This window comes from Barbus barbus (assembly GCF_936440315.1).
Source record: "Barbus barbus genome assembly, chromosome: 8".
NCBI classification, from domain to species: domain Eukaryota; kingdom Metazoa; phylum Chordata; class Actinopteri; order Cypriniformes; family Cyprinidae; genus Barbus; species Barbus barbus.
In genome coordinates, this window is record NC_136736.1 from 34,063,542 (window position 1) to 34,091,047 (window position 27,506).

General features: G+C 38.6%; 1 protein-coding gene across 3 annotated transcripts in view; it reads left to right on the forward strand.

Moving 5' to 3' along the window:
• LOC306873574 (runt-related transcription factor 1-like) overlaps nucleotides 1-27,506 on the forward strand; it is a 57,991-nt gene that overhangs the window by 12,076 nt on the left and 18,409 nt on the right. For 2 of the 3 annotated variants that reach the window (XM_079422972.1, XM_079422973.1), the window contains exon 3: nucleotides 26,416-26,672. In XM_079422972.1, coding sequence (XP_079279098.1) covers nucleotides 26,416-26,672 — 257 coding nt within the window. Of the gene's footprint in view, nucleotides 1-24,226; nucleotides 24,347-26,415; nucleotides 26,673-27,506 lie in introns of those variants that run through there. The other variant, XM_079422974.1, reaches the window with a different exon arrangement.

Below are 27,506 nucleotides of genomic sequence, written 5' to 3' on the forward strand. Positions count from 1 at the left end.
ACATGTACCATGGTAATACTATGGTTTTTGGACAGATGTTGTGGTTCTACTTCATTGTTCTACTGCTATGGTTTTTGGACGTATCATGGTTCTACTGTGGTTCTTGGACATGTAGCATGGTAATACTATGGTTTTTGGACGTATCATGGTTCTACTGTGGTTCTTGGACATGTAGCATGGTAATACTATGGTTTTTGGACATGTATCATGGCTCTACTATGGTTCTTGGACATGTACCATGGTAATACTATGGTTTTTGGACAGATGTTGTGGTTCTACTTCATTGTTCTACTGCTATGGTTTTTGGACGTATCATGGTTCTACTGTGGTTCTTGGACATGTAGCATGGTAATACTATGGCTTTTGGACATGTAACACTGTTTTGTCAAAAAAAAGGACCATGGTACTGTTATTTTTTTTTGGCAAATACCATGGTTCTACTATGGTTTTTGGACATGGACCATGATATTGCTTTGTTTTTGGCAAATACCATGGTGTCACTTTCGTTTATGGACATGCTCCTGGATAATACTGTGCTTTTTCTACATGTAATATCATACTACTGTGTTTTTTTGTTTGTTTGTTTTTTTTTTTTTTTTACTTACCATGGTACTACTATGGTTTTTGGACATGTGACATGGTATGACTATGGGGTTCTTGAAAGTACCTTGGAGTACTGTATAAAACCATTGTATTACCATCTGATACCATAACTTTACCATGTAAATATATAATGTTATATAATGTAAACCATATAATGCATGGTATTCATTTTTTATTTCACACTATTGCGAATGTTTTTATTACATTGTATGTTTGTAATACACAAGTCTATATTCAAAGGTCCAAATCTGAATTTTCGTCCGTGTCAAAGGTCCGGACAATTGGTTATTACAAAACTAGTTTAATGCATAACAAATAAACACTACATTTTTGAAAAAAATAAAGTGCCCTTTGCATTCAAAATACATTAATAACAAGTGCAAAAGTGGAAAACAATTAATTTAAGTGTCAGCAATAGAGGTTGACCGACAAGGGTTTTTCTCTGGCCGATGCTGATATTTAGAAATCAGGGCAGCTGATGGTCGAGATATGATGCTGATTTTTGGGCCGATTTTCTTTCTCTTTTTTCCCCCCCTTTATCTCATAAAAGAGAGTTTGAGTAAATGATTATTGCAGGGCACAAGATGGTAATAGTAGTAGTAGTAGCCTAATTCGTAGTAAAAATGTATGGCTAAAAACTTAAGCACCTTCTCAAAACAGTTTTGGGGCCTGTTTCATTAAAGAGATTTACCAATTATTGGCAATTGATGTGGTTCAAAATAAGTCCGACTAACTGAAATAAGCCTGGGTTGTTTGGCAAACGTGTTTAATGAACATGCCCCCTGAAGCATTATTTTTGTTTGTTTCCCACAGACTTGCAAATGCAAATTGATTCTCTGCCAGCAGGAGGCGCTGCTGGAGCAGGAGATATAGCGGTTTCCTCGGTAACGACTGTAATCAAATAAGTGCGGCGCTCGAACTCTACTTTATCCTGCATTACAAGAAAAACTAAATGAAAATGTCATCGAAGCTTTTCTGAAGACGGACGGTTCTTTTCAAAGATACATTCATATAAAAACACCCTCGCTGCATTTTTATTTTGAAATGTGCAGAGCTCAGTTTATTCAACAAAGTATAAGCCTTTTGGAAAATCTATTTTTTTTATAAAATCTGATATTGTGATGGGCCGCCACAAATAACTCAATGTATGGGAAACATTGGGCCAGTATGTTATAACTGGGGGGGGGGGGGGGGCGCCACTACTTATATGCGCAATGACAAAAACGGACACGGGCGCCTTGCATATTCTCTCTCGTCTGCGTCCATCTGTCTTTCTTTTGCACCGATGAAATCTCTTCTTCAGACAGACGACTCACTCTCATCACACATACACAAATAGTTCCATCTTTCGCATCTCCTTTTAAAGTTCACATGCGTCCGTCTGCGTGTGCTGCTGCGAGAATGCCATGCACCAACTTTACGATGCGCGTCTGCTGCAGTAATTATGTCCGTGTGACTCAGTGGCTCTTGGCGCAGTTCGCATCACCTGTTTCCAGTGCAGTCACCCAGGCGCCCGTGTGTGTGTGTGTGTGTGTGTGTGTGCTCATGGTGAGCTATGCTTAGTCAGAGGAGAAGCAGCGAGCGGCTGAACAGTTGTCTATGTTTAGTCACAGCAGCATCAGTGATACAGCACACAGCCGGTCAGACTCTCCTCTGGTCGCCGTCTGGCCGAGGAAGAAAGCCGTAGTCATGTCTAGCCACCATGTCTCGCTCCGTTTAGCACTAATGCTTAAACACGGCTGCGATGAAATGGACTAACATGAACTCTGTGTGTGTTTCTGTGTGTCTGTAGACGTGAGCACTGAGAGGAACATAAGAAAGGACAGAGAAAATAGAGATACAGCCTAAAAAGATAAATGACTACAAATATAAAATGTATTTTATATAAATTATTTTTCATTTGAATAATTTTCTTACCTAACTCACATCTGTTAACAGTGCAGTCTGTCACTTTTTTGGTTAAAAATGATCCAGTGTTCAAATCTCCTGACCTTAGCCCCAATTCACAACGGTAATCTTATAATAATGTTTTCTAATTTGAGTGGTACTGGTAGGAATTTGTGGGAAATTTGAGCATGCTGCTGTGTCATTACGTCACGTCTGTAAGCATAAAGAAGTTGTCCTGGCTTGTAGGCTATACTCCATGTGAAGATCCTGCAGGTGGCGGATCGTTTATAGCCTTTTCTCACAACAGTTGGAATAATTAAATGTATCATTTTGATGGTGGATTGTAATCCAAAAATGTTTATGCGTTTATGAACCACAAGCGACTGAAATTAGATTATATTCCAGTTTTAAATGTGCTTCTGACAGATAGTTTATGTGGGATTCAATAAACTGTTGCATGTATTTAATTAATTCAATGAACTAAGACTTCCAGACTAATTATTCCTCTGATGAAGTGGCAACAATGCATGTTTTGATATTATTTGATGCTGTAAAAATTATAGCCATAATTTTTTTTATTAATTGTATTTTTTATTCTACTACTACTACTACTACGTATTATTATTTTACTAATTTTCTATATTTTTCTTAATTTGACAGCATGCGTTTTGTCTTGGGAGAAAAAAACTGATGAGAAAAAAAAGCTGATAATAAATTTTGAAATCGGAGACATTTTTTATTGTAGTTTTTGGTATCTTGGTAAATCTGAGCACAGTTTTAGACATTACTGAGATTTCTAATGAAAGGTGATCTTGGGGTATTTTAGAGAAATGTCTGAGATGCAGGAGACTTTCCATTTGTTCCCCATTTAATCTCATGCATGTGTAGAATAAATAAATGTCCTTTGTGCTTGTTCGTTCCAGTAGTCTTCAGACAGTAATGCAGATTGTCTGTATGATCCCACGCTGTCCTCGCAGTCTCTGTAATCTATGGGAGTGAACTACAGACTGGCTTCTGAGGCCCCGCCCCCACCTCCTCTTGACCCCGCCCACGCCCCGGGGGAGCCTGGACCATGTGGCGAACTGGCCCAGTATCTGAGAGTCCCGCCGGCCCGTTTGATCTGCGCTCTGCACCGCTCCACACAACATCCGCAGCACAGGAAGAGGCTCTCTAATAAAGCCTCTTAATTTCCTTTTATTTTCATTTCTCTACAGTCTCCTTCCTTGCTGAAAAAAAAAACCCAGCCTAGACCTGCTATACTGGATCAGCTGGTGTCCAATTGAACCTGGACACGGTTTTCTTGAGACTTGCTCGTTTTGGACACTTTCATACTGGTTTTAGCATTGCTATGCTTGTTAAACTGTAACAATAACCATTTACAGACCAGCATTGCCCATCTAAAACCAGTTAAAGTGGCTTTGTATTTTTATTTTATGAGATATATGGGAAACTAGGGAATAAGTTTAGGGCACATCGCCTACCAAACTCAAACCTGGATGTCCATGATCACATGCCTACATGTCATACCTCAATACTCAATACAGTACACAATTTTTTCCTTACCAGACTTCTCAATATCTCTTGTTTTTCCATTTTCAATCAAATATAAATCATTTTAAAATGTACAAATATTTTTCATAAATTTATAAATGTAGTATTTTTATAAAATAATACATTTGATTAAAAATATATTTTTTTATTTAATAATTTACAATTTTTAGTTTAAGAAAAAAAATTCAGGTGAAAACATATGCACTGATGAATTGTATACAGTAAGACCAAGAAAAGGCATTAAATGTTGAAATGTATGCGATGATCATTATTCCAAAGGAAAAGTGTTTCTTTGTAACCTTTTATACATTTTTATAAATGTTCTTTCTCAGCCTGTTAAGACTTCCCAGCATCTCTCCTCACTTCTTTAAAAATGTGAAATAAAGTTTTAAAATATTGAATAAAAATGATTTTCTATTATAAAATGATTTATTTATTAATAAATAATTTGAAATATATATTTTATTTTAATAATATACTCTTAAAAAAAAATTCAGATGGAAAAAATGTGCTTATATTATTTTTTATAGGCCCTATATAAATTTTAGTTTCTTTTTCCATTTTGCCTGACGTTTCGAATCCATTTTCTGTCCATCAGGCTCCATTCTGAAATGTAACGTCACTTCTCACTATCACAAAATCGAGTCCCACTCTACCCCCCATTTAATATCCAGTTTAATTCTAAAATCCACCAGGTTGCATAAGTAAAATGCTTTCATGTTGACTTCATGTGTGACATGTGACCTGAGCTGTGTCGTATGTTTGTATGTACAAGGCCTCACCTTCACCAGAGCAGTCAATAATGAATCAGTCGGGCTGTAGATGCATGCGGCCGGTGCACTGATACACTCCTCAGTGATCCAGCAGAGACGCCGGGCCAGAAACTGGAAGCGGCAGCTTAGAAATATTGATCAGTGTCCCATAAAGCATGAATAGACTGGCTGAGGATCGGAGGGTGTTGCCATTGATTGCAACATGGCTCTTGACAGGAGCCTCTTTGTTCCTTTGAAGACTGTAACTGAGAGCGCTTATCGCTCCTTGACGAGCGCTTTGTCTGATGTTTTATAGACACAAATGATCTGACTGGCTGCTGAGATGTTTAGGCTGGATGTGCGAGGACAATAGTCGACTGTTCGCTGTCATCAGTCTTTGACATCAGCAGCCCGAGGCCAAACGCTCAGGAGGAAGTAGCACTTTCTCCACGTTTCTTTCTCTTTCTAAACCTGTCTCTCCACCTGCGTCTTTGCCTGAAGTCAACACGAAAGTCAGCGCTTTTTCCTGTCGCAGCATCTGCTGGTTTCTGATGGACGTCCGGCGGTGAGGCCACATGCAAACACGGCATGGTGGTGTACCGACTTCCCACAATCCCCTGATCCAATGCCACAAGCTTCACTGAGGGAAACTGCAGCCCTCTTCATGGAGAAATGTCCTTTATTAACAACAGAATGCATCTCCAGAATGTTAAATGGTTAAAGAATGCAAAAAAAAATTTTTTGGATGTTTTAATGAGTATATTTCTACTTGTTCTCCAGTGAAAATCCATGCAAAATACATTTATTCAAGAAGCAACAGTGTATATTGTGGAAGCGTATTTCTGCCACGGAACAGAATTTTTTTTAAAAGAATCACAATTATTTTTATCAGAATTGCAAGATTTACATTTAGAATTCTGAGAAAAAAAAGTCAGAATTTTGAATGAATGATGCATTTATATAGCGCTTTATTGTGTATTGCTGTACACCCAAAGCACTTTACAATCATGTGGGGGTCTCTCCTCAACCACCACCAGTGTGCAGCATCCACTTGGATGATGCGACGGCAGCCACAGTACAACGGTGCCAGTGCGCTCACCACACACCAGATACAGGTGGAGAGGAGAGTCATAGAGCCAATCAAGTGGATGGGGATTACTATTTTGACATTTATACTAATTCCAATAAAAAGCTGAACTTTGAGATATAAACTCAGAATAATAAACTCAGAAAAGTCAGAATTGTTAGATAAAAAGTTGCCATTTTTATTTTTTATTTAGTGGTGGAAACAAAAAAGCAGAATTATGAAAATAAATATATAAAGTCAGAATTTGCATAGAAAATGTCAGAATTGCAATGAATTGAGAAAACGTTCTTAAATTGTGAAATATAAACACAATGGTGAGACAGAAAGTCAGAATTGTGAAGTAAAAAGGTCACAGTCACCTTCTTTATTTTTTATTCTGTGGTGGAATTCAGCTTCTATAGTATCTTCAATATTAGAGGATTCTGTCTTACTGCACTGCAGCGGTGTTGTTATTGTATTAAAAATAGTTTAGTTAATAAATTGAAATAAAATATAAATATTAGATATAATGTTTAAATGAAAATTAGAAATGTTCCCTTGGAAACTAATGGAAATAAGTTTAACTTGAAGTTCTAAAATCACTAAAACTAAAATTCACATAAAATAAATATAAATTTATATAAAAGAACAAAGCACAGAACCGTCCAAAATCACTAAAACGTAAGATAAAATTCAAATAAATATCCAATTCAAAATAATACATACTAGAATAGTATATCAATTATAGTAAAAAAAAATCAATATTAACAACCTCAATAAGAATAGGTTTTCAGTGCCATGTCTCATTGCTAATCCATGCTTTCCCAAACAGTATAGTGAAAACATGTATATTAATCTAGTTTCTGTCATGCTGAAGATGTGGCCTAACAACAGTATTTTCCGAGGCGCTTTCTCATCTGTCCTGTCTGATTTAAGTGTGTACGCTAGTAAGAAATCATCTGTCACATCTGGCCTACTCCGTTTGATTACTTTTGCAGCAATTAAGTGCTGACGGTGATGCTGAACGACGTTTCAGAAGCATGCGGTCGCTCGAAATGCACCCGGCCGCTTCATGCCACGCCGTCCCGTCACCGCTGTCCCAAAGCTGTGAGACCGTAACAGGAAATGCCAATATAACGGTCGATACTGGCATGGAGCAGCACATGGTCAGAGCCGCTTCTCCAAACCACAGAAAGCCTCCTAGACTTTGATAATGGACCATCTGCAGCTCCGCCGGGCCCGATGGGATCCGTCCCCGAGTGGACCTCCACCGTACTTCTGCCATGTGGTTAACGACTTCGTCCTCCTCGTTTAGGAGCTTTCTGTGTGTCCGTTGCTAATTTATTAATCTGTGGATTTCTTCTCGACGATCCCATTTGCTGGAATCTTCTTCTGGCTAATTTGGTAGGCCCTCATCCGCATAATAGTCTGAGTGGAGGAGAGAGCGATGGACGGGGCTGCCGGAGGAGGGCTGGAAGTGACTTTTGTCCCAGGACTTTCTGAGTTATTAATTGATTTTGTGGGTGACTAATGACTTTTTTATTGAGCAGTTTCCTCGCGCTCCTGGAGGGAGAAAAGCCGAACTGACCGCACCAAACTCTGTGGCCTAGATATGGAGGACGGCTTTCTGAACAGAGCGCTGGTTACCGTCCCACACGCGACAGGGAGACACTCTGAATGAACATTTCAAAAATATTAAACAGATTTTTTTCATTTGTAGTGTCTAAAAGGTTAATGGAGAATTTAAAAGGCTCATTGTTAATCAAAAGGGAACGTCTGCAACATTTTTAATTTCTGAAGATCATGTGACACTGAGACAATGACAATGAGACTGGAGTAATGATGTTAAAAATTCAGATTTGATCACAGAAATCAAATAAATGCAGGATTCTCATTTCTTTTTTTACAGGTTTTTTTTGGTTGCTTATAGTTTATCTTTTGTTGCATGAAAATTTTATCACAAATTAATTGCTACCATACATTCAATCCATCCCAAATTTACACAATTACAATTAGCCACTCCCGCTTCAAGCATGCAAAGTTTAGTGAGTTGTTTAGCTGGTGAATTTGAGCTAAATATGTATCATATTACCATTCAATCAGGTTAACAGGAGCTCTGTGTCGTGTCTTCTGTCCAGTGTCGTGTGTGTTTGAGTGCTGCTGGTGGCCGGCGAGTGTTTGAGGTCTGAGCTCTGAAAGAGCCCATCTGCCTCTGCTGACCACAGCTCATCCAGCATTAACCGCCAGCGCTGGTCCGGCCACCCATCTGCTCACACAAAGTTGTTTTGTTTGTGGCTGCGGCTCTGCGGTCCACGCTACACAATCACCGGCTCACAACAACACTGAGTGACACGGCTGTCTGTCTCTGAGCTCACAAATTGTTGGTGAATCCCAGGGCTTGGATTCAGACTATGGTTTAAGAGAGTAAACAAGGAAATGTCTGCAGTGAAACACTCGATGGATAGACTGATGCATGAATGAATGAGGCACTTTGAGTCTGAATCAGTCGGGTTTAATTAGAGGCTGTGTTGTGCTGAACAATAGCAGTTTTTACAAAGCTAAAGTTGTGTCTGCATGATTCATATAGAGACAGATGTCACATCATTACATGCATTTCTCAACTATGAGTAAGAATGTGAGCGTAGCATCAGTGAATATTGTCTGTTATTTATTCAAAGCTTTTATTACACCACATTTAATTGCCCTGTCATTAAATACATACTACCATCCAAAAGTTTGGGAGTGGTAAGAATTTTATGTTTTTGAAAGTAGTGTGTTCTGCTCACCAAGGCTGAAATACAGTAAAAATTGTGAAATATTATTGTTATTTCAAATAGCTGTCTTCTATGTGAATATCTGTTAAAATGTAATTTATTTCTGTGATGCGCAGCTGTATTTTCAGCATCATTACTCCAGTCTTCAGTGTCACATGATCTTCAGAAATCATTCTAATATACTGATTTACTGCTCAAGAAACGTTTATTTGAAATAGAAATCTTTTGTAATGTTATAAATGTCTTTACTGTCAATTTTGAGCAATTTAATGCATCCTTGATGAATAAAAGTATTAATTTTTTCTTACTGAACCCAAAATTGACAACAAATATATAATACAATATAATATATTATATTACGTTTTGCTTTTATTAAAAATATATTTTAAGCATTTTTAAAATATATAAATTATATACTGTTTATTATTATAAAATTAAATATATTATTATATTTTATAATATGTGATTCTAAAAATACACATTGTATACATTTCTATAAAAAGTATCTCTTAAGAAGCGTGTTTTCGTTTCTCTTTAGGCTGTAACGGGATGGTAAGCAGTCTTTGAGTGTCCGTCTCTGTTATCAAACTCCTGTTTCTCATTTCCTTACGCATCTCCGGCTCTCAGTCCTGCCACATCCTCACGTTCCTGCACCAAAGGCAGCGGCTCGTCACAGATACGCTCTGCTGGAAGATCCAGTCCAAAACCTTCCTCCAAGGAGCTCTGTTAATTCAGTTTCCTTGCATATTTACTTCAACAGTGTCTTGTAAATGTTGTTATATGTCCTTCTGATTGAGCATAAAGCAGTCGGTCGAGCCAAACCGTCTGTCTGTGGATTGGATTGAATTCATGGTTAATAACGCTGTATCTGAACATCATTGCATGATGCGTTTCTCAGATATTGAAACATTAAGTCAGCGTGTGCATGTGAAATCCATTTTTGGAGTAGTTTTACAGGAAACCTCAGAATTATGAACATCAATATTGCTGGGATATACGTGTTTTACTGGAATCCTTTAATCAAGGTAATTTTGGGGGAAATAAATTAATCTAATCTTCTCTCTTGCTTTGTGGTAAATATAATCATTAATGACCAATAATGGCATTATTCTGAAATCATAGCATATAACTGATTCCAACTGAATAGATTTATCACTTTACTGTAGATTTATACATGACAGAAATGTATTTATGATAGATGATCTGCTGCTAACAAGACTTTTCGGTTGTGTTGTTGCTAGGTCATTACTAAAGTGACCTGGCTGTTTGCTAGGTAGTTGCTAGGGTGTTCTGGATAGGTGATTGCAAAGCTGTTCTGTTGCTAGGTGATTTTTGGTAGGATATTTATTAGGGTGTTCTTCTGGGTGGTTGCTAGGTTGTTGCTAGGGTGTTCTGATGGTTGCTGGGTGGTTTTTGGTTGGGTGTTCTTTCTGGCTGCTAGGTGTTTATTAGGGTGCTCTGGGTGCTTGCTAGGGTGTTCTGATGGTTGCTGGGTGTTTATTAGGGTGTTTGGGGTGGTTGCTAGGGTGTTCTAATGGTTGCTGGGTGTTTTTGGTAGGGTGTTTTATCTGGCTGCTAGTTGTTTATTAGGGTGTTCTGGGTGCTTGCTAGGGTGTTCTGTTGGTTGCTGGGTGTTTTTTGGTTGGGCGTTCTTTCTGGCTGCTAGGTGTTTATTAGGGTGTTCTGGGTGGTTGATAGGTAGTTGCTAGGGTCTTCTGATGGTTGCTGTGTGTTTTTTAGTAGGGTGTTCTTTCTGGTTGCTGTTTATTGGGATGTTCTGGGTGGTTGCTAGAGTGTTCTGATGGTTGCTGGGTGTTTTGCTAGGTTGTTCATTCTGGTTGCTAGGTGTTTATTAGGGTTTTCTGGGTGGTTGCTAGGTATTTGCTAGGGTGTTCTAAGTCGGTGGTTCTGGGTGATTGTTAGGGTGTTCTGGTGTTTGCTAGTTGGTTTTTGGTAGAGCGTTCTTTCTTGGTGTATAGGTGTTTATTAGAATGTTCTGTGTGGTTGCTAGGTGGTTACCAGGGTGTTCTGGGTGGTCATTAGGGTGGTTGCTGGGTGGTTTTTGGTTGGGTGTTCTTGCTGGTTGCTAGGTGTTTATTATGGTGTTCTGGGTGGTTGCTAGCTACTTACTAGGGTGTTCTGAATGGGTGATTGGTTAAGGTGTTCTGATGGTTGCTGGGTGTTTTTTGGTGGGGTGTTCTTTTTTGTTGCTATGTGTATATTGAGATGTTCTGGGTGGTTGCTAGGTAGTTAATAGGGTGTTCTGGGTAGTTGCTAGGGTGTTCTAGATAGGTAATTGTTAAGGTGTTCTGGTGGTTGCTGGGTGGTTTTTGGTAGGGTGGTTTTTTCTTGTTGCTGGGTGTATATTAGGGTGTTCTTAGTGGTTGCTGGGTGGTTGCTCAGTGGTTACTAGGGTGTTCTGGGTACCTCAGAATTATTAAACATCAAAATTGCTGTGATGTACATGTATTTCTGGAATTGAGGTCATTTTAGGGAATATTAATATATTTTATTTTAAATTAATCATTATTCTGAAAGCATTCCATTTAACTCATTCCAACTGAATATATGTATCACTTTACTGCTTTATGTATGACAGAAACTTTGAAATTTCTTTGTAATAGATGATCTGCAGCTAACAAGAATTTTTCGCTGCATGAGATGAATAGATTCTCAGCTGTAGAAGTTTCTATCAAACGTGTGCAAGTCAGCATAACTCGCAGCGACATTTATGTGCGATAGTGTGTGTGTTTCATCTTCAGCTGCACTATATCTACTCATCCATTCAAACTGCACTAAATAGTGCCCGAGGCAGATTTCTAGTCGTCTCCTCCCACACACAGCGCTCCAGGCAGCAGCAGGCCTAACCGGGCCGAATGCACACCTATACATGAGACTCTTGCAGGACACTCGAAACCACCAGAGGCCAGAGTCTGAACGTCTGCCTTCAGAGGAGCTTCAAGGTGAAGTTTGAAGCCTCTTCTGGTTATCTTGTGTGATATTTTCCTTGGCTAATATCTGCTGTAGCTGTCTAGTCTAGTATATGTCTGAACTGAGAGCATAAATCTGCGCTTTAGAGTCAAAAGACTGAAATATTCAGAGTTTTTCTCTTCATCTTCTAGCGCTTTCTGCTGCCACACCCTCATCCCGCGTGTCAGAAAATCAATCAGCATGTTTCAGAGGAAGTGCTTGTCGTACGTCATTCCTGAACTAAGGGGCTTCTGAATAATTCACTTTAACTTGTGACCCTCCAGCCCGGGCCGAAGTGCACTGACATGTCCTGTTCCAGACTAAAACGCCACAGACCACAGGGTGTTAGGATATTCTAACTGGTTGCTAGGGTGTTCTGTTGTTCTGGGCAGTCGAGGCCTAATGGATAGAGAGTTGGACTTGTAACCTGAAGGTCGTGGGTTCAAGTCTCAGGTCTGGCAGGGATTGTAGGTGGGGGAGTGAATAACCAACACTCTTTCCACCCTCAATACCACGACTGAGGTGAGACCCTTGAGCAAGGCACCGAACCCCCAACTGATCCCCGGGCGCCGCAGCATAATTGGCTGCCCACTGCTCTGGGTGTATGTTCACTACTGTGTGTACACTTGGATGGGTTAAATGCAGAACACAAATTCCGAGTATGGGTCACCATACTTGGCCACACACCACTTTTGTGGCCAAAAGTTTTTTTTTTTTTTTTGGTAGAGTGTTCTGGCTGGTTTCTAGGTGGTTGCCAGCGTGTTCTGCATAGTTGGTAGGTGCTAAATACGGTGTCCTTGCTGGTTGCTAGGTGTTAATTATGGTATTCTGGGCGGTTGCTAGGGTGTTGTGGCTGGATGCTTGGGTGTTACTAGGGTGTCCTGGGTGGTTGCTATGGTGTTCTGGCTAGGTGGTTGCCAGGTGTTTACTGGGCTGTTCTGGCTGGTTGCTAGGTATTTTCTTACTGTCTCAAATAAAATGAGTCACTGATCCTACCTTCACTGTTATATTGCTTTCTAAAAGCACACTTTTCAACAAGCTGAGTTGAAATATTATGTGTGCCTATACATTTGGAGGATTTATTCTATATTAAGCAGTTATTAGCGTTAGAGGGGTTTAAAAATATTGTGTTTTAAAAGTAAATGCACATCACAGTTTAGTGCATTAATACAGAATTCATTCAGTCACATTGGCATTATACGATTTGAAATCTGTTAAATTCTGCTTTAATCTACTGTAAATGTTTCATTCATTTGTTTGATATTAATATAGTTGATTGTGTGCAGGTTCTTGTGTGTAGCCCATTAGAATGTGAAGCAGTAGGATCTCTCATTACAGTATATGAGGCCTGTGGGAGCCGTTATGGAGGTAGATTGAAACTCACAGCGGGATCGTTCCATGTGCTGTTGTTTCCTCTAAAGGGGTGAGACAGCCCCTCTGTGAGCACTTACAGCCCTTTAGCTTAAAGCTATGCTGCAAACACAACTGTTCTGAGGCAGGTGTTCACTGGCAAAGAATCAACTCAGTAGTGCTCATGGACCAGACTAGAGGACCATGGGAAAAGCAGCAAATTACCCTCCTTCGACTGCAGTGACGTCAGACCGAGCGCGTCTCCATACAGGAACGCTCTGATCGGCAGCAATGTCAATACAGCTGGATGAAGCCAGTGTGTGTGTGGCCCTGAGCAGAGGACATCTGTGCCTGTCCCGTCCACATCCACACACACATATAGTGTTATAGTGTAAGTGCATCACAATGTTCAATACTCCCGTGTTAGTCTCTGTACTTTGAGTTTGGTATGCCTGTTCCAAAACACAGTGACCTGTCTGCTGTCTACATAGGCAGCGGCCTTGTAAGGCAACATTCTGACTGTCATGGAACCTTGTAAGTAGAACACACTACTCACTTCACATAAATAGCAAATCACATGGCAAATCACATTGGAGTCCAACAGAGTTTGACTTATTAAATTCAAATAATGCAATAAAAGGCTATAACTCTAATACAGTAAATATACTGTACATAGCACACAAATATGAGGTAAAAGTTATTTTCAACTTTGACTGTTGCTTTCAGTATAGAGATTTCAAAAATGTTGACCAATTAATTCAATTGATATTTATTTAATAAAATAACTCATATTTATATATACACATTTTTTTCTACTTTTTCTTTTTCTTAATATTTGTATACTTTATAATTGCACTGTCCTTGGAGCGGACCTGACCTACATTTCACTGCTGGTTATACTCTGTATAATTGTGTATGTGACAAATAAAAAAAATCTTGAAAACACTGTAATTAAGCGTAGCGTTAGTTCTGGCAGGTCACGTGAGTCAAGCTTGCATCAGCTGACTCTCAGCTGATCACATCTACCTATAGGGATATGACACCTATCGCGGCATTCCTATATAAGCGCTATTCAGTATTATTCAGCAGCTTGCCTGCTCGGGAGCAAATTACCCTCCTCCATCCCCAACTCCTCCTTTCGCCACAGTCAGGACTTGGCTTCTGGCATTCCTGTTGAATCAGATTCTCTAATCTTGAATAATGTGTTAGACTAAATGTAAATAAGTACATTAATGATAACTGCTTGGTTCTGTTCTGTTAATCCTTGGGGGGGTTATTATTATTGCTGCTCTCCCTGCTCATTCATGACAGGCTGCATGGATTGGCAGGGAGTTTTTGGCCAGAACAGAACCATACCGCCAAACTAAACTGTATGCTAAGTGTTTATCATTGACGATAGTGGTCCTGATAGCACTGTATATATCACATCATAAATACTAAAAATACATACTATTATTGTCAGCAGATAGACATGGGACACAGAGGTAAGTGCAATACAAACAACAGGTTTATTGAAAAGCAGCAGAGGGGAATGAGATGAGCAGTAAGTCCGGGTAAGCAGGCGGAGAATGGGAAAGTCTCTTGGGGCTTATCTGAGTGTTAATGTCCTTGTTTCTTTATCCAGGGGATCCAGAGGGAACAGCGGAGCGTGGAGACGGTGGAGCGACGGAGAACGGGGATAGGAACACAGGAGCATCTGGTAGGTAGACAAAAGGTAAGTGGGTCACGTTAGTCAACATGGAATGTTTGAGACCAGCCCGTGAGTGAACAGGAGGAGTGCAGGGATATAGGGAAGGGAGAGGGAAAGGGAAGTGGTGTGTGGCCAAGTATGGTGACCCATACACAGAATTTGTGCTCTGCATTTAACCCATCCAAGTGTGCACATAGTAGTGAACATACACCCGGGGAGCAGTTGGGGGTTCTGTGCCTTGCTCAAGGGTCTCACTTCAGTCGTTGTACTGAGGGTGGAGAGAGTGCTGGTTATTCACTCCCCCATTCCTCCCCATATATCCCCCACCTACAATCCCTGCTGGACCTGAGACTCAAACCCACGACCTTCAGGTTACAAGTCCAACTCTCTAGCCATTAGGCCACGACTGCCCCCATGCTGCTGATTAGTGCTGACAGGTGGCGGTGATCGGAATTCAGGGGATTGGGATCTGGTGAGTGTCGTTGGTGGAGACTGCGGTGACTGTGGTGACTCTCTGACAGTACTCCCTCCTCCAGGGGCAGCTCCTGACGCCCTATTACAGCGACGGGGTAGGCCACGGCCTCTGGGTGCGGGACGGTCAGGGTAGTTCTGGTGAAACTCAGCCAGGAGAGAGATATCCAGCACATCATCCCGGGCCACCCAGGATCTTTCCTCCGGCCCATATCCCTCCCAGTCAATAAGATATTCCAGGCGACCACCTTGTCGCCGAGAGTCCAAGATGTCCTGCACCCTGTAGACTAGGGCTCCTCGATGATCTCGGGAGGAGGAGGTACTGCAGGCTCGTCGGGTTCTGTGACAGAGAGAGAGACAGGCTTGAGGAGTGAGACATGGAATGCTGGATGGATACGATACTGTACGGGGAGTTGGAGACGGAAAGTGACCACATTGATGAAATTTGGACAAATGAACTTGCAGGCTTTGGAGAATCTGTCAACTGCAACGAGTATGCAGGGATAACCTTCTGACTTGGGGAGATCTGTGACGAAGTCGACTCCGACGTAGAACCAGGGGCAATGTGGAATGGGTAATGGGACAAATTTTCCGGCGGGTTAGTAATGTGGAGTCTTGGAGATGGCGCAGGCTGAGCATCCACGAATGTACTGGGAAACATTCTGGGCCATACTGGGCCACCAGTACCGAGCTTGGAGGAGCGCGAGAGTACGCTGGCTGCCTGGGTGTCCAGAGCCCGGGGAAGCATACAGGGAGCCCAGAAGGGATGTCCTCAAGGAGGTGGGCACATAGGTGGAAACTGGAATTGGGTGAAGAAGAGGACCCAGCAAGCCTGCCAGGGGTTTAAACTCTTAGCACTTCGGAGATATTCCAGGTTTTTGTGGTCTGTGATGACCGTAAAGGGGTGTTGAGCTCCCTCCAGCCAGTGTCTCCATTCCTCCAGCGCCAGTTTAATGGTGAGCAGCTCCTGATTTCCAATATCGTAGTTCTGCTCCGCTGGGGAAAGCTTCGAGGAGAAGTAAGCGCAAGAGTGGAGTCGGGGAGGCTCGTGGAGCGACGGAGAACGGGGATAGGAACACAGGAGCATCTGGTAGGTAGACAAAAGGTAAATGGGTCAGGTTAGTCGACATGGAAAGTTTGAGACCAGACAGTGAGTGAACGGGAGGAGTGCAGGGATATAGTGCTGCTGATTAGTGTTGACAGGTGGCGGTGATCAGAAATCAGGGGATTGGGATCTGGTGAGTGTCGTTGGTGGTGACTGCGGTGACTGTGGTGACCCTCTGACAATTATCATATAATAATATATTTTATATATCAAATTTATTTGTGTGTGTGCATTTGTATCATCAAATTATTTGTTGTAATGTATAACATAAATAAGTATTTGTAATACATAGTGATATTAATTCAATTTAATTTAATTACTATATATTGAGATTTGAATGAATGGATGAACTTTTACAGTGGAATGCTTTATCCATACTTCTTGCACAGCTACCTTTTGCCAAAACAATTTATCTTAAAAGGCAGCATGTTGTTGCTGCTGTACTTTTAGGAACAGCTTTTGTGTCGTGAGTGTTACTTATGATGCCCTATAATGTTGTCTAGTTAGGCAGCTCACTAGGTTGTGTGTGTGTGTGTGTGTGTGTGTGTGTGTGTGTGTGTGAGTGTGTGTGTGTGCGAGGGCAAAGTGCTTTGCTCTGTCACTTGGCTGTGCTGCTAAACGATATGTCAGAAAATCAATTAATTACTTTTAAGCAGCAGTTTACGGCATCCACACAATACAGCCACATGAATTATTAAAGAGCACGAAAGCTGAGTTATTTTCCCCTCTCTCTCTCTTAACTAACCTCCCGTACAGTACAGAAGAGAAATGACAGAGACAGACAGACAGAATGAAAGGAGGTTATAGTGAGAATGGTTGATTAAACAGGCGGGAGGGCAAAAGAAGAAACAGATTGTTACATTTGAAGAATGTAGAACACGTTCTGATGTTGCTATGCAGTTGCTAAGGTATTCTGAGTAGTTCTTAGAACATTTCTATGTGGTTAAGAGGTTTGCAATTAATGTGAGCGATCTCAATATGAGCTCTGGGTGACAACTAGTGACTCATAAGTGTTTTTATTTTTCCAAAGGAATTTAAGGAGAAACTCCTGAGAGCTCCATTAATTCCTCTAAACAATGAAAGAGAAACTTATGAGCAATTTTCATCTTAATATGGCAATATATGCATTATTATTATTATTACATTATATGTTTTTATCAAACACTAGATAATATTTATAGAATTGATGACTCATTTTATTCAGTGAATAATATGATATAAGTTAATATTTGAATAATAACAATTATTATATCAAATTTATTTTTAAAAAGACATTAAACCTAATTATTTTATTATTTGTTTTCATCATACACCTTGTACTATTTGCAGTGTTTATATATAACCCTAATTTGATTTAAAGTCAATATTATTATATAAATCAATATTATTGTTATTATTATTATCAATCCCACATTTATAAAAAAAATGAAACATTAATCCAGATGATTTTATCTGTTTTTATCAAACAATTTCAGTTTGCTATACTTGTATATAATCATAATTTTGATTAACGCCACATTTTATTCACTAAATGAATAATATGAAATCTATATCATTATTATGATTGTATCAAATTTGGGGGAAAATGACACATTAAACCGAATAATTTTATGTTTTTATCAAACACTTTATACTCTTTGATATGTTTGTATATAATAAGAATTTGGTTTAATGTCTCATTTTATTCACTGAATAATATGATTTAAATCTATGTTATTATTAGCTATTAACTATGTTACTATTAACATGGCTTACAGTATATGTTGAAATTTTGAAGATAATTTGCTATTTTTTCCAGTGAATTTACTGTACAAACCCTTTTTGTTTGTTTTTGTTTTTCCTCTTAAATGAAATAGCCTTCAGTAAATCATGCATTGCAGTGTATTCAGCTTCTGATGGGTTTGCTCAGTAGATTTGTCAGCATTGATTGTGGGCCCCAGGAAGCGATTATTGATCCTGTGTGCCCAGCAGTGCTGGCCCCAGGGTGGCCCGTCTCTGGGGGCCCGTAGGGGACAGACTGCCTGCGGGCAGTAGGGAAAACAACATCTAAATCTGTGCCATTAGTGTGCATGTACAAATTAAAAGGCTAAGACTGTAGAGATGTGTATTTTTCGATGTGGTCTGTTGAATCTGTTGTGTCTTTCCACATCTATGTGGTATCGGCAGTGACAGCCTGTCAAACACACCCCAGTTCTGATGTTACGACCAGCACGACTTACTGTGGCTTACCAACCTTTTCCTGCTCCCCACCCAGACAGCCGAAGTCCTCCGAACCCTTTGAAACTCGATCTGTGGTCTGAATTGAGTCTTTGCCAGTGTGAGTTTGAAATCTCTGATGCCAGCTTTCATGTGGAGACCAAAATAGACATAGACACCAATCAACAACCGCTACGGTCACTGGCAGATCCACCGTTCACTACATAGGCAGCAAGGTTAGGGGTCAGACATTTACATTTATTCACAGGTAATGCATAAACTGAAAAAATGTGCACCTTCAGTGATATGCAAGAGCCAAATGCATTTTGCATTCACAACAATGCATTTGACAGACTTATAATGCATTCCGGATATACAGTTCATGAAATCACTGGGAATCAAAAACCCATGACTTTAGCATTGTGCATAAATGTAAATGCATACTGTAAATGTAAATAGAACTTTGTGACTGCTTTGAAAATACTTTTTTATTTGATAATTATAAGCTAATGGCATGATACTCCAATAAGCATAAGATACACAACAGATATTGGATAAAATAGTCAATTAGATAGAATTATTTTTATGACTTTATTTCTGTATTCAACCGTTCAAAAGTTTGGGGTTGGTAAGATTTTTTTAATGTTCTTAAAAGATCAATTTTTTGCTCACCAAGGCTGCATTTTTTTGATCAAAAATACATTTAAAACAGTACAAATTGTGGAACATTATTACAATTTAAAAATGTGTTTTCTATGTGAATATCTGTTAAAATGTAATTTATGTCTGTGATCTGCAGCTGTATTTCCAGCATCATTACTCTTCAGTGTCACATGATCTTCAGAAATCATTCTAATATACTGATTTACTGCTCAACAAACATTTCTGATTATTATCAATGTTGAAAACAGTTGTGCTGCACAATATTTTTGCGGAAACCGTTATGCATTTTATCTTTCAGTATTTTTTGATAATTAGAAAGTTAAAAAGAACAGCATTCATCTGACGGTAACACTTTCGAATACTGTTCCATCGTTAATGAATAACTACACAAGAGTAACGCAATATTAGCACTCTAGTAACTACTAGTAACTAACAAGAAACTCTGATTAATGAATTAGAAAGTAATAGTGCTTAGTTGAATGTGGTAGTTCACTATTAGCTAATCAGTAACTGTTATTTTTTCATAAGAACTACTGTATACAGGTTCATAATTAATATGAATAATACATAATGTATAATTAATTCTAAAGTAAAGGTCATGGTAACCCACTAGTAATGACTCAAGTATTATTCAATTGTTCAGAAGGAACTACTAATTGTTTGGATCAGTATTCTAAAGTGAAGATCATGATAACTCCCTACTAATTACTGAAGTCAGTGTAAACTTTTAAGGTTCTTGTAGGGTCCTGGTTAGTAATTCATTTTGCTAGATTTGGTAACACTTAAATCATTACTAGTGGTTTTACCGTGATCTTCACTTTAGAATACTGAATAGTTTCTTCAGAAGGATGTATAACAGTTGAGTCATTACCATCCAAAACCTTACATACATCTCAAAAGCTTAAAATGACGTCAGTCAATATTAGTGAGTTATGATGCTTTTCAGTTAAGAATACTGATCTTACTACTACTACTAATACTAGTTAGTAGTATTTGATCATTCTTGAGTCATTACTTGTGGGTTACCATCATCTTCATTTTAGATTTATTTCACATTAATTATGAACCTGTATACAGTAGTTCTTAGTAGTTCTCCGGGATATATAAAAAAAATAGCTAATAGTGAACTACCAGTTTCAACTGAGCGCTATTACTTACTAAATCAACAATTAGTTTCTTGTTAGGTAATAGTAGTTACTACAATGTTAATAGTGCATTAGTGACTTGTTCCTGTGTAGTTATTCATTAACAAAGGATCAGTATTCTAAAGTGTTACTCATTCGACATATTTTGTAACATTATCATTGTCTTTATTGTCACTTTTGATCAATTTAACGCATATTTACTGAATACAATTATTAATTAATTTATTTTGTTTTGTTTTTTGAGTTCTCTAGTTGTATAAAAAACCATGTACATGGTTTAAAGAACCCAGAAACCACAATACTGATCAGAAGAACCTATAATGTAACATCTACAACTCAACATTCAGTAATGAAAGTCAAAAATGTATCTGTTTTGCCTTAATTTTTTAAGTTATACCTCCATTTTTCCCGAGCTCTTCTTTGCACACTTCACCTGCTCCCTCATGCGTGATTTCACCGTTTTCACTGCATGGAGATGGAGAAAGCAAGAGACGGAGGAAATCAGTGGCTAAATGAAATTAGCAGGTTAGAAGTGCCCCGGGGCAGTGAGACGGGCCTGTCTCCTGAGGCCATGCTTACTGATGGGATACATTAGTCATGACTACATGTCAACTTTTCCTCCGTCGCCTCTTCTCTCAATCTGTGTTTTGTGTAATATGGAGCAGGAGGAGACGTGAGGCTATAAATGCAGTGATGTGAAGGAGGGAATCTGTATTTCCAATCCTGGATTGAATCAGAACGGCTCGAAATGAATCCGGGCCCCTTCAAAGCGTCCGGACCGCTCTCGTGGGCCATGTACTTCATGAGGAAGGGCCGAAACAGCAACGCACTGTTTGGTAAAGACAAAACTGTTGTGGTTCGTCGTTCTCCTGTCGTATTTGTCACACTTTCATTCTCCATGAATCACATCATCCGTGGTTTTTTTTTTCTGCTCTGTAGTTTCTCTTGTTTTATCGCTTTAGAATGTGAAAGAGGAACTGTTGAAATAGGGAACAACAACTTCATGTACCTTCATTGTGTGTGTGTGTGTGTGTGTGTGTGTGTGTGTGCACGCACCATCAGGCCTTTGTTTTTCAAGATAATTTTATATTCTTTCATTTGGTTAACGCTTATTATTAGTGTTAACCAAATACTAGTGACAATATGCTGACATTGATGCTGATGCCAGTCATACTTATATTATTTGACACCTGAAATAGCATGTTTAGCGTGTATTAAATGTTTTTTTTATTATAATAACTGTATTAAGTTTAGAGGAAATATTTGTGAGGGAAGAAACTACGTGTATCAAACTGTTTGCTGTTTGTGTAAAATTCTATTTTATTCCGCGTCTGCTTCCTCCATGGCTCGACCGAACATGATCAGATGTTTGTAACCCTGCAACGCTTGTCAATATATTTTATAGCCGACTACAAGCGCTATTGATTGCTCAACTTTCAGAGATCAGATTACTCCAAATCAGTAAAACACAAGACCGAGATCCTGCACATCCAAGACCTGCGGTGCCTTTGTGCTAAAAAATAATTTATGATTGGCGTGCATGATATATTATTTTCCCTGGAATTGATCTTTGCTTTCAGATTCAACCGTTATATCTTCTGACCATACTGAGCCAAAATTATTATTTATAATAATTGTATTCAGACGGTTCAGCATATATATATATATATATATGAAGAGTTTATTTGCAAAAACATTTTTTTAAATGTTCTAAAATCATGTTTTTTATGATGTTATCATGTTTTTGTGTTAGTTAGCTATATTTTTTGGCCAAATTTGTTAAAAATCTGTTTTTGCAAATGATCTCTTCCTATATATATATATATATATATATATATATATATATATATATATATATATATATATAAAATGACTACTAGTTTTTTATATCATATTACTTAGTTCCAAACATGATTATATTGAAGAGTTTAACTGAAAATGAATGTTTTATGAACGCATCTTTCTTGTTCTTAACTAAAAATCAATCTACGTAGATGTTTTGACATTTAAACACAAGAAGCCGCTTTATTTTCAGATGAACTGAAATGCTTCATATTTGTTTACAATAAGATCAATTTCAGAGCTGAAATAAAAAGACTGACTCAAGTATACTTTGTGTAATAAACAGGATGATTTGTACAGAGGCTGTGTTTTCATTAGTGTGACCGATATCAGGATTTGCATTATGTTTTGTGTTTCATGTTCAGTAAAGGCAACAAGGAAGATGAGACGTGAATAACACGCATCTCATAATGCAGCTCTTTTCATTTTAACAAATGAATCAGGCCCTGTAACCGGAGCAGAACAAGATCTCTTAGTTCCCTGTGATATTGTTATGAATGACTCTGCACAGTTTGATATGACTAATGCAACATTATCTTGGGAATTTGCAACATTTGCAGCTTTACAGTCCTCATCCAAATGAATCTCAAACATGGTTAAATAATAACTTTTGAAGAGTGCATCAGATGTTGCTCTTCTATTTAAATTCAACATGTTCTTTCATAAAGCACATCTGAAAAAAGATAGATGTAAAAGAGGATTTGGCCTCAAACGTGATTCTTGACGATGCCGTATTGACTGCAGTATTTACATCCAGCCAGACTTCCCATCCAGTGTTTACGCTGAGCATGAACTATTCTGAACTGGAAAAGTGCATTTCTTAAAACAAGGTGTCAAGCTATTATTATTTATAATGAAATATTATGCTCATTTCAGTACTGCGCATTCTTTAAAGTATTGGCAGTGTTTTGTGAAGGCATGCGCTTTCAGATGAATTCACATTCTGTTCATTTTACTGAAAGATGACGAAACATTTCTGTGTTTCTTGCCATTTCCAGTTCATGCATTCAGCACGAGGATCTAACAGACTCCATATGGCGCATGCAGATCGTCTGCTGCCCCCTTTTGGCTACAAAACACAGATTAGATCATTACCAAGTTACTCGGTTTCGATCAGGCAGACATTATTTCTTTTACTTACTCTCTTTTGTGAGTGTTTTCATTCTCTTTAGAAAAAAAAAACTCTACATTTTCCATTTGTTTGTTTTTTTCCCCGAGTATTTTGACTGGAATTCATATTTCTTGCTTTTTGTTATTGAATTTGTTTGGACCAGGGTTTTTTTGTTTTGTTTTTTTTTACTGAATTTGTGTCAGCAAATTTTTTGATGTTCCTATAATAGAATTTTTGTTTGCATGATTTACTAGCATCACATTAGTTTCCTACTTTGGAGTTTTCGTGGTGTTCTGCTGATATCATGTTCCTTCTGATAAAATAAAAACAAAACAAACTTTTTTAAACATCTATTAAATGTGTTCCTTATACCTCTTTTTAATTGTTTATATGATTTCTTAAAATAATAGATTAGATTATAATCAAATTAAACAAACTGTTTTTGCTTTAGTTTAGGCTACATTTTAGCTGCCATTTGATAAGAAACTTAAACCCAAGCAATTCAACAGTGAACCATTTGACGCGAGCGCGCGAGGAATTCCATTGACTGCTCAGATCCACTTTTTCCCCCGGGTTCGGACCGTCTTCTGATTGGTCGAGCCTGTCGAGGTCTGTCATCGCTGACCAATGAGAACGTTCGGAGGGGAGGCCTATGCAAATGAGGTCTTGTGTCTGGCTTTCCTGCGCTGCCCATTGCCAGTTAAAGCGCGTCGCTGCAGAGAGATTCATTCACGACGCATCATCCTTTCCACTGCGAGCGGCGTCCTGGATTTTGGAAGAACAATTTATCTTTATACAGTTTTATACCGTGTTATAGAATTGAGTGCATGTACCTTTATACAGTTAAAGACTGAAAGCGAAAGCGCTGGCGTCAGGTGCGCGGTTTGCAAGGTGCGCAACTTTACGCACACTTTCTAAAGGATACGCGAGCGCGAGATCATCCTCTCTGATGGCACCTGCTGAAAGAGCAACAACGTCTCCATAAACTGACTTGAGGTCGGTTCAGACTGAACGGCACGGTTTGCACCTCACCAAACGGATAGTAAGACGCGCAAACTTTCCACTCTTGATCCGTCTGATCAGCTGCTCGTCTGGAGCCCTGGATCCTGATCCTGACTGAGAGGGTGTTCAAAAGATACCAAATGGTTTTTCTTTGGGACGCCAAATACGGTAAGAGCGTTTCTCAGCTCTGCGTAACGGCGGTTTCGCGAGTCTATTTTTACGCGTCTCGTTTCATCGTGTCTGAATGTTCATAGCTGTTAATAATCACCGAAACCTTTAACCTTAAGCGAAATAGTGAAGTTAATGTGACATTCCCGTTCAAAAACACTGCAGATTCCCTCTCTCTCAACTTCAGTTCACTTTGCTTTATTTGGCACGACTGAAACTATAGTTATATCGCCAAAGCAGTGTAAAATAATATAAGAATGCAAAAGGATTAAGCAAGTAGTATTTTCAAACAAAATAGCATTGCATTAAAATTAGAAGTCAATCTGCAAAATGAACAAAAAGCAATACGTTGATGAATAATTTATTAAGTATGAGTTATAAAAAGGAAAGAGATTCAAAATAAGACTAAATATGAGAGGCAAATCAAAGTAGCTGATCTAGAAATGCATTAAAAAACTATATTAAAATGACTTCACTGTAACAGAAGTAGGCTACGTTTTTCATGATCAACTTGTTTTTAAATGCCATTTTGATATTTGTAAGATATTAAGGAGTGTTAACTGTCCCAAAATGAAGAAAATATGTTATCAATATTTAATAAAAATGCCAAGTGAATCAGATGGAGTGATGGGAATTATTATGTTGTCCAGTGTGAGGCAAAAAAACAAAAAACAGAGATGACCTGCATAGACCCTCATGACTGTCAATGTCTCTTTTTTATATATATATATATATATATTGACCTTTGTATATTCATAATCAGGTCAAATGGAGTCATCTTGATATTCATGTGTGATATTAAAATATGAAAAATATGATTGAACAATTCTTACATTAGATTATGAAAATTTCATAAATTCAGAAAGGGTGTAGAAAATGTATGAAACCAATTTGAATATAAAGTTTATATTTTTAAGAGCATGATGTGTTTTTAGAACAAAAGAAGAAATTATTTAAATGTCTAGTTTTCGCCCCACGTACTGTGCCGTAAGAATAAGTCTTTGCTTTGTCATTGTTTTTAAATTCTCCTGTCTGGACTATGTGTGTAAGTGTATGGCTTCCGGAATGTGTGCTGTTTTGTCCATTCTGGCTGCAAATGCAAATCTGTGTTTTCTACACCTCATCTCACTCACCCCAAACACCCATCATCAAACTCCAGTTTTAGCCTGATGTAGCGGCTGAGTCTGTGTTTATATTGGGCGGTGGGTTTGGAGAGAGCGCAGTGGCTCTCTGTGCGCAGCGCTGTAACGTGTGTAACTGCACTCATGTGGCATCGACTGTGGTTGGCCGAATGACCGCGGGCCGTGACGCTGTCTGACGGTTTTAATGCTTTCATACGCCTGCAAGGCACTGCTGCTGCTGCACGGGCTCCGGCACAGAAGTCAACCGGGGTGACGGCACCAGAAGTTGCTTAAAATCGTTTTTAAAAATGACAAAAACTAAAAGACAGAAGCTTACAGTACACTGAGCACAGCTGCAGAAGATGACATATTGTACAGTAAAGTAACAATGGAGTGAAAGGATGTAAATAAGGGAAGCCATGCATTATGGCGATTTTACTATGTTTAAGTAGTGTTTTAGTGGCCCAACTCAAAGTAAAATGACTATAATAGAAGTCCAAAAGTGTCTTATTACTTTTTAAGATTATTTACCAATGTAAATAATTGATTTTACTAGAAATTATTATTCTGCTGAGCAATGCAACATTTGAGATTTACTTTTTTGCAAAAGTTATGGGTTTTTTTTACACTTTTTTGCACTTTTATATTTGTGAGCATGCATTACAGTGATTTGTACAGTGCATTACAGTGATGTTTAATAAATAATTATGAATTTTACTAGAAATTATTTTGCATAGTAATAGAGTGTCAAGCAAAGCAACACTTAATATAGATGTTTGGTCACAGGTGTGCATAGGTAGGCCCTATGATCAATAGTGTCAAATGTTGCTTATTTAATCTCATTTTAGACCTTTTTGAAATATCTCAGATTTACTTTTTGCAAAATTGTAAACTTTTTACATTTTCTGTTGAGTTGAGTGAAAGGCCTAATGCACGTTTGTGTTTCAGAACCTGCGCCTGGGCGACGCTTCACGCCTCCCTCGACCATTCTGAGCTCGGGGAAGATGAATGAGGGGTTGCCCCTGGGGGCTCAGGAGAGCAGCGGTGCCGCCCTGGTGGGCAAACTGCGCATGGCTGACCGGAGCATGGTGGAGGTACTTTCTGACCACCCAGGAGAGCTGGTGCGCACCGACAGCCCCAACTTCCTCTGCTCTGTCCTGCCAACACATTGGCGCTGCAACAAGACGCTGCCCATCGCCTTCAAGGTACCTAACCGCAGACCGCTGATATCTGTGAATGACATCTTATGGTTTAATAATATTGTGCAATATGAAGTACTATGCATGCATTTTTTTTTTCTCAGGCTTGAGGATGTTTTAAAATCTGACAATCTCACATTGCCCTTTTTTTAATGCACATCCTTAATTAAGCTAATGATTTGGCGGGAAGTGTCAGTAATTGTTGTTAATCTCCTGTTGTCACGGGTGACCGCAACAACTTTCATCATCATCATCTTCCGCATTTGGCAAATGACGGTAAAAATGCGAACCACTCTGTCTTGCCAAAACCGGAACGTAGTGCTGTAAGGCATGTGTGTGCTCTATAACAAAGAGCTGAAGAATGTGCTGACATTTACAGTTAATATGCAAATAACCTGCTCATTTAGTTTAGATGTGGAGATATTGCACAAGTAGACGTGACGCAGGACAGTAAAGAGGATTTGAATGTTGTTTGGTTTTCGTTTTCTCCCTCTGCCCAATGTTTTTCCTTAGTAATAAAGTACTTAAATAAGATCTTTTGTTAAGCCTAATAATAGTATATGCACACTAGTGTTCGAAAGTTTGGGGTCAGTAAGATTGTTAAAAATAAACACATAGATACATAGATACAAGTAATGATGCTGAAAATTTAGCTTTGATCACAGCAATAAATTACATTTTACAATATAGTCACATAGAAAACAGTTTAAAACTTTTTTAAAACCTTTGTATAATTGACCAAATAAATGAAGTGAGTATAAAAACTTATTTAAAAAATCTTATATATATATTAAATCAATGGTTTTATCATATTGTTAATATTATGTTTCTTTTGTTTTT